The 13215-nt window shown below is 43.9% G+C and overlaps 1 protein-coding gene across 21 annotated transcripts in view; it reads right to left on the reverse strand.

Moving 5' to 3' along the window:
* Positions 1 to 13215, reverse strand: part of NRXN1 (neurexin 1) — a 1474248-nt gene that overhangs the window by 700969 nt on the left and 760064 nt on the right. For all 21 annotated transcript variants that reach the window (XM_069234058.1, XM_069234055.1, XM_069234049.1 and 18 more), the window contains one exon: positions 2666 to 3104. In XM_069234058.1, the coding sequence (XP_069090159.1) occupies positions 2666 to 3104 (439 nt within the window). The remainder of the gene's footprint in view (positions 1 to 2665; positions 3105 to 13215) is intronic.

Here is a 13215-nt window from a genome sequence, read left to right on the forward strand (position 1 = left end):
TCTCCAATGCATGTGACTTCAAGGGCCCGATGCCCCCGCACCGACCTCTGGAACGACCTCTGGAAGCGACACTGCACTCTGGATGTCATCACGAGGATCACAACATCCTACATTTCCAAGGTACTGTTTGCAGGACTTCCCAGCACTGTTGCTGGCCCGCGACACCCCGGCTGGTCTGAACTCTTGGATTTGTTGTTCATGATGCCGTGATAGCCCCAGATGGAGCTATTGACTTCAAGGAACTGTATTTTTAAGTAATTCCTGCAAAATTTGTATCATTATTACAGTATGTTGGATTTTTTTTTGGTTTTGGTCTTGTTTTACACAGGTAAATATTAGCTATTTTTCTAAAACTGGTTTGATGTCATTTTGTAGCATTTTCACTGTATTACTGTGTGTAATGTGCAAATGCTCTACACATAGCTTCTGAGATAAGCCTGACTGCTTGTGCCAAGCTACCAAGGGGATGAGCAGAGGTTCTCTGAGCTGGGTATCTCTCTTATCCTGACTAGAGTGAAGATCCCTGTTTGGACAGGGTTCAAACCGACTGCGAACTACAGACCACATTTCTAACAACCCATGTGATCGTACTGTCTCTCTAAATTGAATTGTTGTGATATTTTGATACATTGTGTCTCCACACCCTTTTGCTGGATTTATTGACATCATTGTAAAGCATTACCCTAAGGAAAAATATGCTTTAACATAATCAAAAGTGTGATAATTATAGGCGTATAGCAGAACTTGTTGCAATCAAGAATACAACATAACATTAGGGAAGTTAAAAAAAGAAACCCAAATCCACTCTAAATCCCACTCACTGTTCTCTTCCAACCCACTGTCCACCCATAACACTAAGTGAGCCAGTAAAGGCCCATATGAAGACCTCCAGCCCATACACCATTTAGTATGTTTTATCAAAGTTGTTTCTCTAAGGGTATCATTAGAGTTGAAGACATGGAATTTAATGATAACAATGAAGAGGTGTAGGTTAATGAAGGCACTATGGCCCTCAATATGACTGCAGCGGCCTTTTGCCAAGACTGCTGCAGACATGGCCACCAGAAGACCACCAGTGCTGGCGGTCTTCTGATCGCCGTAATGCCACCGGAGATCTGCACTGCCGGCGATTGGGTATCCGGCGGCATTCAACATGGCAGTCGGCAGCACTGAGGCGGCTCCACGGCCAGCACCGCCACACCACAAAAAGCCTGTCCACAGAATTACAACCAGTAATTCTGTGTGGCGGTCTTTTGGTGCCGTGGCAGTGCTGGCGATGGGAGCACCATCCCCTAACGGAGGAGCACCTTGTCGGACGAGGTAAGTGTTGTCTGCAAGGAGAGGGGGTGTATGGGAGTGTGAATGGGTGTTTGTGAGTGTGTGTATGCATGTCATGAATGGGGGATGGGAGTGTGCATGCGTACATGTGTGCCTGTGTGTGAATGAGGTGATGGTGATGTGTGTGTTTATGCATGTGGATGGGGGTGGAGGGTGTGCATAGGTGAATCTGCAAGGAGTAAGGGGGGTGTGAGTGAGTGTGCGCAGGTGCGTGTATGTATGTATGTATGTATGTAGTTGAAGGGGGGGAGGATGGAGAGTGTATGAGTGTGTGTGTGATGTGTATGGGTATGCTTGTCTATTGGGTGAATGTTGTGAGTGCGTGTGCGACTGGGGGTGTGCCTGTGGGTGATTGTGTGTGTGTGGGTGCATGCGTGCATGTGTGCGGAGGTGTTTGGGGGGTTATCCCTGTGACAGGAACACAAGTTCCTGTCGTTGGGATACCTTACCACCAGCATTTCGTGGTCGTGAGACCACCAAGGAAATGCTGGTGGTGTCCCAAGTCGGAATGACCTCGGCGGTCATTCGACTTGGGACACCGGGCTGCAGGTGGAATCCTCCAGCCCAGCTGGCTGTGGTAAAGCAGCAGGACGGGCAGGGACGCAGTGCTTTGGCAGTGGCCAAACCACCGCTGTCCCAATGTGGAGCTCTGTACCGCTAGTCCCGCGGCAGTGAAGCCGCCACAGCGGCCCTGGCGATCTATGGACCACCAGGGTCATAATGAGGGCCTCTATTCAAGCTGTTTTATTATGAATGTAATAAAAAGATGTGTCAATTACAAATGAAATATGAAGGTATGATATGTGAGGGACCAAACATAGATTAATAAGCTAGCGAGGTCTTCTGGTGAATGTTCCAAGGGGGTGTTAAGTGGCATGCTGCTCAATGGCCTAATATAAAGGAAGGTTTTGCAGGCACCATGAATATTTTAAGGTGTATATGTGAGAAATTGCACAAATAAGAGGCAATGAAGGTTATCATTTTGTAACTTTTCAAGGGATCTTTGGTGAGTGAGTTGCTTGTGCCTGTTGTGTGTAGGTGGTGTGTCTTCACATTGAGGTGAAACTATTTCTAACTACTCCAGTCGAGGAATTATACATAGTTATCAGAAGCATTAACTTGACATTCTTTTGTTGACTTTAGCATTTAGTGTTCATGTTTTAGCACCTAATACATTACTATATATAGTTATATCCTGAAATGCCCCCCCAGGCAGTTTATGTACATAGAAACACTTTTTGTATACAAGGGATGTGCACACAGAGTCATGTTTTGATTATAAAAGATAACACACAATAATTTAAAGATTTTTCAATTAGTATTTTACCTGATCGACCATCTCTTTGAAAGTCCACATGATACCAATCTCCATCATTCACCTTCTTTTGCAACGCCTGTATTTTATTTGTACCTGATCCCATGTCCAACAGAAGGTAGAGGTGACCATCAAGCATCTCTATAGCAAAAAAGTCCACCTTGACCATTTGAGGGTGCTTGGCATCTCTCTGTCGCCTTGGCTTGCCATGGCTAAACAGTATCAGTCCATTTGGCTCTGTGGTGCGGAAATCAAAGGATATCGAGCCAGTTTTCTTGGCATTCCACTTTGGCAATGAAATAAATGATTCAGGGGTCTCAAATGTGATTGGTTCCAAGGTTGCCACATTCTCACATTTGAATGCAACAACACCGTGGACCTTCATCTTAGCATCTCCCTGCTTGGCAAGTCGAGACAGCTCAAGTCTGACATCATTGTTTTTGTACACAACCTGAAAATACAAAACATGTATTTCAATACAGCATATCTAACTTAGCTGGAACAACAATTCCATCTTTATCAATGGCTTTCTAGTATTTTCTTTTTGTGCTCTTCCTAACAAGATTTAGGTTACATTCGATATCTGTTCAAACACAATATGCCACTCTCTCATTGGAGATCATTGGTATAATATGACTCTCAGTCACACTTAATGGCCATCACTCTCACGTCAGCTAGAGTGTGTACTGTATTTGATATCTCGAAAGCCTGCATTTCACTCTCTCCTCTCTGCTGATCGAAAGTGTAGTGTTTCCTGCTATCTGAGCCATTTACAACGTACCAGTGTAAAACTGCTAACATTTTTTCACAAACGTATCAAGGTCAATTTCTGAAGTGTAACAAAGTTCCTGTAGACAGCTTATTTTTCAGCTTCTGATTACAAGAGTGAATGATCACATCCTTATTAATTACAAAACACTGTAAAAGGGAAAAATAATGTGGATGTTGAAAAGTAATTTTATATGAAGATCACTATGTCCTCCTTGTACAGTCTCTTAAGACAAGCTTTCTAAAACCGAAGTCAATTTGGAAAAGAAAGGACTGAAATAGTTATTTTTCTGCATTGATGTAAATTTATTGTACTCAAATTCTTTTTATCTGATATGCAGATACAATATATCATGGGTTGTACATGAAGCTCATGTCACAACATAGAATGACACAATTGTAATTACTATGGAATGAGAATCAAAAGAGTAGACTACTTTTATGAAAATGTAATTCTAAAGACAAAGAGATAAGCTGCCCAGTACTCTACAGTGACAAGGACGTGTCTGGAGCTTCCAGATTGTAACATTATTGATAAATCCATTCATGAAATTCTGTGAAGTTCAGGGAGGGAGTTGAACAATTTTGGGAGCGAGGAAAAAAGAGGCCATTGCTTGGGTGATGTAGCAGATCAATGCTGTGATCAGGGTTGAGAGCAAGGGTTAGTCATGCATAGGGTATGGATGCAGAAGCAGAGTCTGGCCAAGACTCAACCATACTGCAGACGTTTGAAACATTTGTGCATCAGTGTTTGGCCTACCATGTGGATTTGGTGGAGTGCCTGGCCAAGATCAAGCCCTGCACCTATGCCCAGCTGTCCAAGGCCAAATCCCAAGGGTGTGGTGGTTGACCACCTGCAGGAGTGGGGCTCAGGACCTGATTGTATATCAAAATATCAGTGACAAAAATATCATATGGTATAAATAGTGTGTCCCGAATACTGCATACAAAACTTTTGGTATACATTTTATATTTTGTACGCAATACTTTTGTCAAATTATAATTTGCCCACATTTTCTGATACCATACACCAACAATGTAGATTTGCTGTCTAGTACTGAACACTCACTAGACACAGAATAGAAGACGAGTGAGTTTGGGATTATTTGTGGCCCCTACAAAACGATGCACATGGAAGAAAATATGTAGACTGTCTATGTTCTGCCCAGCATTCAGACTGGCTTTCAGAAGTGTATATTCTGTAAAGGGATCATGTTGCAGGGAAAAGGGAATTCCCTCCTTAGCATGGAGAATACCCAATTTCAAATCAATGAACGCCTGTTTTACAATGTGGGACAACTACTTGTTCTGTTGTGGTATGTTATAAGATTTAAATACAATATGATCTTTCAGCACAAATGATGACAGGGAGTATGGTATGCTTACTCGGGTGAAAAATATGTTGTGACTCAGAAAACCTTTCCCTTAAATACACGGTTTCCTCCTGGAAAGTCTTGAGTAAATCACTCTGAAGCCTGGAGTAAGACATCTGCTCACAATACATACTTAGCGAATCAGGGCGGGATATGCTAGATTAATTTACCTTTGAGAAAAGAGGAGGGCTCAGCTAATAACAGAACATACTTTATGAATCAGACCTGAATTGTTGAAATGTAAATGATCAGAAAGCATAAACAAGGGCACGTGCCTCACATACGTTCATGCAGTCCTCTCATTTGTATACTTTCCCAAAGTGTATAGATTATATATACTACTTGAGTGAAGCTTGGAAAAAGTACCAAGTAGAGGACTTGTATTACGGTCATTTCTATAACCAGGTGTATGCGTCGCTCAAAATATTTTGTAACAGTTGCTGTGAAGGTGTTCACATAATTCTGCCGAGTATTTTCAAACCATAAAAACTTGTCAGTTGGGTACAGTGGGTCCTGTATGTTAACATCTTGACAGGGAACAGGCAGGTTTTCTCTTTTCTGTTGTGGCAAGTCATGGATTAGAAACAGCAAGTCTTTCCTTAATCACACTGCACAACCCTTTTCACCCACTGGCCTCCTGATTGGCCAAGATGCAGGAAGTGGCTACACTGGCTTCAAAGCAGTTGCTCAGAGGAAAAAACATGAAAACTTTTTTATAACAGCTGTATAAGAAAATTTTAAAGGTGCGTGTTCTTTATGCATTAATAAAAGAACACCAAAGCTCAGTTCTTGAAATACAATTTAGCCAGCACTTAATAACTCCCCAAGTGATTGCAGTTATGTATGTGTTTTCACCTTAATGTAACTCTCTTTTTAGAAGATCCACTGTGATGATAAAATATGATATAGGCAGGGAGGATGGTAAATGAGTTGAACTCTCATGACTGACAATGATAGAATGAGGAGTTTGAATCCTAGCAGCCAGGCTCATTGTTCTACTTTCCCGAGTTGGTAAACTGAAAACCATAACATTGGCAAAGGCGATATTGATTCTGCAGAATCTAGCAATGTCACAAGAGTATTGGATAGCTCTATTCCATCGCACTGTGCAGCATCCCAATACAAGATAGCTCCCCCTTTTAGTGAGCGGTCATAGGAAGCCTTGAGAATGCCACAGCTTATGTCTGGCCAAGTATCTTTATTGTGAGTACATGGGGGTCTATCTTAGAGACTGAAGTACCTCCCCCCCAGCCTAGGAAAAGGAGCCTAAATTGGTGTTGGCATGTTGGACGCTTTACTTTCAAAAGCTGGATTAGACTGAATATGCGAGCACCAATTCAGTGGTTTGTGGCAAGGCTAGAACTGGACAGATCATTCCATGGGTTAATTGGGCCTAGGGAACATCTGCAGTGGGGTAAGGAGTGTCTCATCTTTAGCTGGAGAAGGAGCCATAGAGAGGCCAGATACACTTCAGTGGAAATTGAATGGCAGATTTTATTAACTGTCTGTAATATATGCATCACATTAGCTCATTTTAATGGAAATGTGCTGAAAGATCCTCTGTTTTGCCTCCTTTTTGCGAAATTCTCTTGTGGAGTGAAATCCCCAATGAGTCCTGGAGAAGGTAAGGCTTGCCTGGCCTGCCATAAAATGAGTGGAATATTTCATTAGTTTCCCATTAGGACCTTTGCACTTTTAGCTCATTTATGTAAATATTGTGCTGTACAACTCACCATTTGGTCATGTTTTTTTTTTTTTCAAATATTCCTAAGGTAACCCTTGACCAAACCAGCTTTGAAAAGTTGGACGTGCTTGCTCCCACATTTAATAGGATATTTATTGGGCCCACTTGAAAAGTTCACCCGACCTTACTTTTTCAGGGAGTCTGGTGGGCAGCACTCACGGTGCACAGAGCAGTGCCCATGGTGGAGGCGGCCTGACCCAGCAGTGATTGACGTGCTTCCAAAGAACATTTTGGGGGCCAGCACTTTCTTATGTTTTTACAAATTAAGTACTGAGGAGAACGGATGATTGAAGAAGAGAAGTCAATTGCTGCATCTACCCTCAGAGGGAACAACATGCCTATGCCTTCATTGCCCTAGTGACTTTTGTTAATACATCAAGACGTAGCAGGTTAGGCCACTGCTTGGTGAGTTGGCGCAGGAATAAACTTTAAAGGTGCATATTTACACGGGAGCCATAACCGGTATTAATGTACGATAACAAATAAAACAGAGTTTGAAACCAGTCTCTAGCGACTAGATGCCGTTTATTCACAGACTACTTCTCTAAATCTGTGAAGTTCCTAGACTTTTCTTAATTTCTCATTGTAATATGTTTCTTCGGGCCTTATGTCTTTAAAATCATGGCTAAGATGATTGCAACTGAGTCATTGTCGTGTCTTCTCATTTTGCTATGAGGTTTTTAAAACCAGTCGTTGAAATTATATATTTAGGTGTTTTAATTATATCCGTAACAATGTTGAACCTCACAGTCCAACATGCAGGTCATTGGTCTAGGATATTTTTTAAGCTATTCTGCACTTCTAAATTCATCCAGAATAACACTTACAAGTATGCTTTGTTTTCCGTTTTTCAAAGGAAAGCAACATGTGCTAATTAGAAAGGCTTGTTGCATCCCACATTCTACCTCTTGGTGTTTCTGTGGTTTTAATTATTTTCTATTAACCGTGTTGACTAAATTGCCATGTTCAGACAAATAGGCACAGTAATCCAGCAGAGAATAATGGCTTCTTACAAAAATGCGCTGCAATCTATTGTAATATGTTATTGAAATATAGGGTTTAGCTTTCCTTGTCTGTCTTTATGTGCAGGTTACAGTTATGGAATAGGTTAGATCATGTTTTTGTCCAGGTGTACATCCAGACAGTTGATCTGTATTGGAGCCCTTTTTCTAATGTGCTTGTGTTTTCTTAGTAATTGTATCTGTCCTGCATTTCTACCCAAGTGCGCCTGTATTCACATAGTGTATTTTAATAATGTTTTATTAGTTTTTGTATTTTTCTATTATTGATTGTTAATATTCCAATAACCTTTCTGCCACTTCTAAAACCCTTCCTGACAAACAAAATGAAATGGGTGATTATAAAAATGTTAACTAGTAAGGTAGCATGAATTGACTATTGTCTATCAGAGACACTGTTTGCGATAGAACTGATCTAATGGGGAAGTAAATAATGCGCCCTTATATTGTCCCTATAAGCAGACGTTCATTATTGGCTGCTGAGAGATTTCTTGAATAAAATAAAGAGTTGAGGCGTTGCCTAAGCAACAAGTCAATGAATTGTGCTCCCAAAAGGAATCAAAAATTTGCAGTGCAATGGGTCTTGCGTTTGCTCGTGTTAGAGGTATTAGTGTTGTAAACTCCTAACTGGACTTTTCTTGCCATATAAACTAATAATGAAAAGTAAAACAGTTTCACATGTGAGCCAATGGTCGCCATGACATGCAAAGCACTCAACTTCTGCCCAGCGAGATCACGCTGCGCAGGAAATGAAAAGATAAAGTAGTCCAGAAACCAGCTGAAAACACGGAGTCTCGTATGTTTTCAGTAGTTTACCGGTGCCCTCGAGGAGGGCTAAACACTGGAAAAGGCATGACGTATGCAAGCCTTTCACAAATGGAATCATTTGATGTTTAAAAGGCAAGCCCACGAACTAATGAAAGTGACAGGCATGACCTGGGCATGGTTAGAAGCCCACATACAGATTACCACATTGCGCTCGTTTGACCCTAATAGTACACTGCATATTTGAAAGCTTAGCACATTTATGGAGACTTTGAATGTACTTTTGTCAAGACAGGATTTTGTAATGGGCTCCTGAGGAACGGGAGTAGTGGAGGCCGGTAATTATAGGTGCTCCTAACCCTTGAAAAATAAAGCTAAATACAACGTACATGTTCCATTTATTTCAGCCTTTCTTCCTGCACTACAGTAGGTTGAAATGGAAAGTTTATAAGATGAGATTGCTGGGTTTTTGTTAAGGCATATTCTGGGCAACTGCCCTTCGAAACGTTGTAGTTTCACAACTAATTTTCTCAATGGTGAAATTCATTGCAGTATTTCTGAAGTCCTTTGACTAGGTATCTGATCCCCTCCATGGTTGGTAGGTTCTGGAGTGCCTTTTGGAGTGTGGACAGATGCCAATGCTTGACTATAGAGAGAGGTGAGACAAGTCTTTTACCTTTGAATGGTAATGACACATTATTACCATAGCAGGTAGTGTGGGCATTTGCAAACAAAAAAACATTTCTCGTAAATGCTGAATTTGCCTAGTGGCAAACATGTATGTCAGTGAACCACTACACCCCTTTTAATTTGATTTTGGGATTGGGATCTGGCATCCTCAAGAAAAAAGGATGGCTATGACACAAATTAACAATGTTCCAAGTTCTATGCACTTGTGTATTTTATTGTGGTTCACTGAATGTACATCAAAATATAATTAAGAAGGCCCATGAATATTAGATGCATTTGTTTCAAAAAGAATTGTATGTACCCTGTCATTTTAATTAGTAATGTTTCTAGTTAACTGGTGTTAGAAATGGGGTCTTTGGTTGACAGTCAGGTTACCCCCTGTTCAAGCAAGGACCCTCACTCTAGTTAGGATAAAAGAGAATCACCCTCAGCTAACCCCTGCTTACCCCCTTGGTAGCTTGGCAGAGCAGTAGGCTTAACCTCAGAGTGCTGGGCGTAAAGTATTTGTACCAACACACACAGTAACTTAATGAAAACACTACAAAATGACACAACACCAGTTTAGAAAAATAGGAAATATTTATCTAGACAAAACAAGACCAAAACGACAAAAATCCAACATACACAAGTCAAGTTATGATTTTTTAAAGGTTTAAAATAAAAAGAGTCTTTAGGTAGTTGTAACAACACACTAGCGCTGCTAGCGTGAGAATGTACCTGGTTTGCGGCAAAAATAACCCCGCACGGGCGGTGTGCGTCGAAAATAACCCTGCACGGGTATATGCGTCGAAAACAGCTCGGCACGGCGAGGCGCGTCGAAAAAGCCAGCCACGCGACGGTCCGAAAGTCCCGCGGCGCTGGTTGCGATCTCTCAGCCTTCGTCAGCGATGCTGCGTGTCGTTTCTCCTGCTCCGGGCGTCGATTCTCCGGTCGCGTTTCCTGCGGCGTCGTTTCTCAGCTGCGGAGCCGGCGTCGCGTCGTTTTCTCAGCCGCGATCGGATTCGCGTCGATTTTTTCTCCGCACGGCGCTCGGTGCGTGTATTTTTGTCCTTAGGCTGCCAGCCTCTCCTTTCAGGGTCCCAGGAACTGGAAGGGCACCACAGAGCAGAGTAGGGGTCTCTCCAGAGACTCCAGGTGCTGGCAGGAAGAAGTCTTTGCTATCCCTGAGACTTCAATAACAGGAGGCAAGCTCTACATCAAGCCCTTGGAGATTTCTTCTTCAAGATGGAAGGCACACAAAGTCCAGTCTTTGCCCTCTTACTCTGGCAGAAGCAGCACTGCAGGAAAGCTCCACAAAGCACAGTCACAGGCAGGGCAGCACTTGTTCCTCAGCGATCAGCTCTTCTCCAGGCAGAGGTTCCCCTTGATTCCAGAAGTGTTTCTAAAGTTTGTAAGTTTGGGTGCCCTTCTTATACCCATTTTAGTCTTTGAAGTCACCTTCCTTCAAAGGGGACTCACACCTTCTTGTGAAATCCTGCCTTGCCCAGGCAAGGCCTCAGACACACACCAGGGGGCTGGAGACAGCATTGTCAGAGGCAGGCACAGTCCTTTCAGATGAGAGTGACCACTCCACCCCTCCCTCCTAGCAGAGATGGCTAATCAGGAAATGCAGATCACACCCCAGCTCCCTTTGTGTCACTGTCTGGTGTGAGGTGAAAAACAACCCAACTGTCAAACTGACCCAGACAGGGAATCCACAAACAAGGCAGAGTCACAGAATGGTTTAAGCAAGGAAATGCTCACTTTCTAAAAGTGGCATTTTCAAACTCACAATCTTAAAATCAACTTTACTAAAAGATGTATTTTTAAATTGTGAGTTCAGGGATCCCAAACTCCACATGTCCATCTACTCTCTAGGGGAATCTACACTTTAATCATATTTAAAGGTAGCCCCCATATTATCCTATGAGAGAGAGACAGACCTTGCAACAGTGAAAACGAAATTGGCAGTATTTCACTGTCAGGACATATAAACCACATTACTATATGTCCTACCTTATCCATACACTGCACCCTGCCCTTGGGGCTACCTAGGGCCTACCTTAGGGGTGCCTTACATGTAAGTAAAGGGAAGGTTTAGGCCTGGCAAGTGGGTACACTTGCCAAGTCGAATTTACAGTGTAAAAATACACATACAGACACTGCAGGGGCAGGTCTGAGACATGATTACAGAGCTACTTATGTGGGTGGCACAACCAGTGCTGCAGGCCCACTAGTAGCATTTGATTTACAGGCCCTGGCACCTCTAGTGCACATTACTAGGGACTTACTAGTAATTCAAATATGCCAATCATGGATGAACCACTTACATACAATTTAAACAGGAGCACTTGCACTTTAGCACTGGGTAGTAGTGGTAAAGTGCCCAGAGTAACAAAAACAGTAAAATCAGAGTCCAGCACACATCAACAACCTGGGGAACAGAGGCAAAAAGTTAAGGGAGACCACGCCAAGGATGAAAAGTCTAACACGTGTCCCCCCCAGCTAAAAGTGGGGAGCAACTACCCAACCTCATGGGAGTTCTCATCACTAAGGCGGAAGAACCTGGACAGACCATCAGCATTGGCGTGCTCTGTACCGGGTCGATGTTCCACCGTAAAGTCCATCCCCTGTAGGGAAATGGACCACCTCAACAGTTTTGGGTTCTCACCCCTCATCTGCATTAACCATCTGAGGGGTCTGTGGTCGGTCTGAACTCGGAAGTGAGTCCCAAACAAGTAGGGTCTTAGCTTCTTCAGTGCCCAGACCACAGCAAACGCTTCACGTTCTATGGCACTCCACCTACGTTCCCTGGGTAGTAACCTCCTGCTAATGAAGGCTACGGGTTGATCTAGGCCCTCTTCATTCAGCTGTGAGAGTACTGCTCCAATACCATGCTCTGAGGCGTCTGTCTGTACAACAAACTCCGTGGAGTAGTCAGGTGCCTTCAGCACAGGTGCTGTGCACATGGCCGCCTTCAGGGCATCAAAAGCGTTCTGGCAAGCCTCTGTCCAGATCACTTTCTTGGGTTGCTTCTTAGAAGTCAACTCAGTTAAGGGGGTAACAATGGTACCATATCCCTTAACGAACCTCCGATAGTATCCTGTGAGACCTAAAAAGGCTCTCACTTCAGTCTGGGTCTTGGGAGGCTCCCAAGCCAGAATCGTGTCAATCTTAGGCTGTAGGGGTGCCACCTGGCCACTCCCCACCTGGTGTCCCAAGTACACAACAGAACCCTGCCCTATTTGGCACTTGCTCGCCTTAATAGTGAGGCCTGCCTTCTGCAGGGCCTCTAACACTCTCCAGAGGTGTTGCAGGTGTTCCTCCCATGTGGAACTAAACACAGCAATGTCATCCAGGTAGGCGGCACTGAACTCATCCAGTCCTGCCAACACCTGGTTGACCAACCTCTGAAAGGTGGCAGGGGCATTCTTCATCCCAAAGGGCATCACATTGAAGTGGAAGTGCCCATCGGGGGTAGAGAATGCTGACCTCTCCTTTGCCCCTTCAGTTAAGGCAATCTGCCAGTACCCAGATGTTAAATCAAACGTACTGAGGTACTTGGCAGCTCCTAACCGATCAATGAGCTCATCAGCTCGGGGGATGGGGTGTGCGTCAGTCTTGCTGACCGCATTGAGACCCCGGTAGTCCACACAGAACCTAAGTTCTGGAGTGGCACCAGGAGCAGTAGCCTTTGGGACCAAGACCACTGGGCTGGCCCAAGGACTGCTGGAGTGCTCAATAACCCTTAGGGCTAACATTTTGGAGACTTCCTCCTTAATGCAAGCCCTCACCCTGTCAGTCACCCTGTAAACCTTATGTTTAACAGGTGTACTGTCCCCAGTGTCCACATCATGTGTGCACAGGTGTGTGACTCCTGGGATCAGGGAAAACAGTGAGGCGAACTGTCCCAGCACGTGGCGACAGTCCCTCTGCTGTTCCTCAGTCAGGGAGGGGGAGAGGATCACTCCCTCCACAGACCCATCTTTCTCTCCTGCAGACAGGAGGTCAGGAAGAGGCTCACTCTCTTCCTCCACCCCGTCATCTGTCGCTAGGAGCATGGATAGCTCAGTTCGCTCAAAGTGTGGTTTGAGGCGGTTGACATGTAGGACCCTCAAGGGGTTCCTGGGGGATTGCAAGTCTACCAGATAGGTGACCTCGCTCTTTCTTTCCACCACCTCAAAAGGCCCAGTCCACTTATCTTGGAGAGCCCTAGGCTCTACT

The sequence above is a fragment of the Pleurodeles waltl genome, chromosome 5, assembly GCF_031143425.1.
Source record: "Pleurodeles waltl isolate 20211129_DDA chromosome 5, aPleWal1.hap1.20221129, whole genome shotgun sequence".
In the NCBI taxonomy this organism is placed as follows: Eukaryota; Metazoa; Chordata; class Amphibia; order Caudata; family Salamandridae; genus Pleurodeles; species Pleurodeles waltl.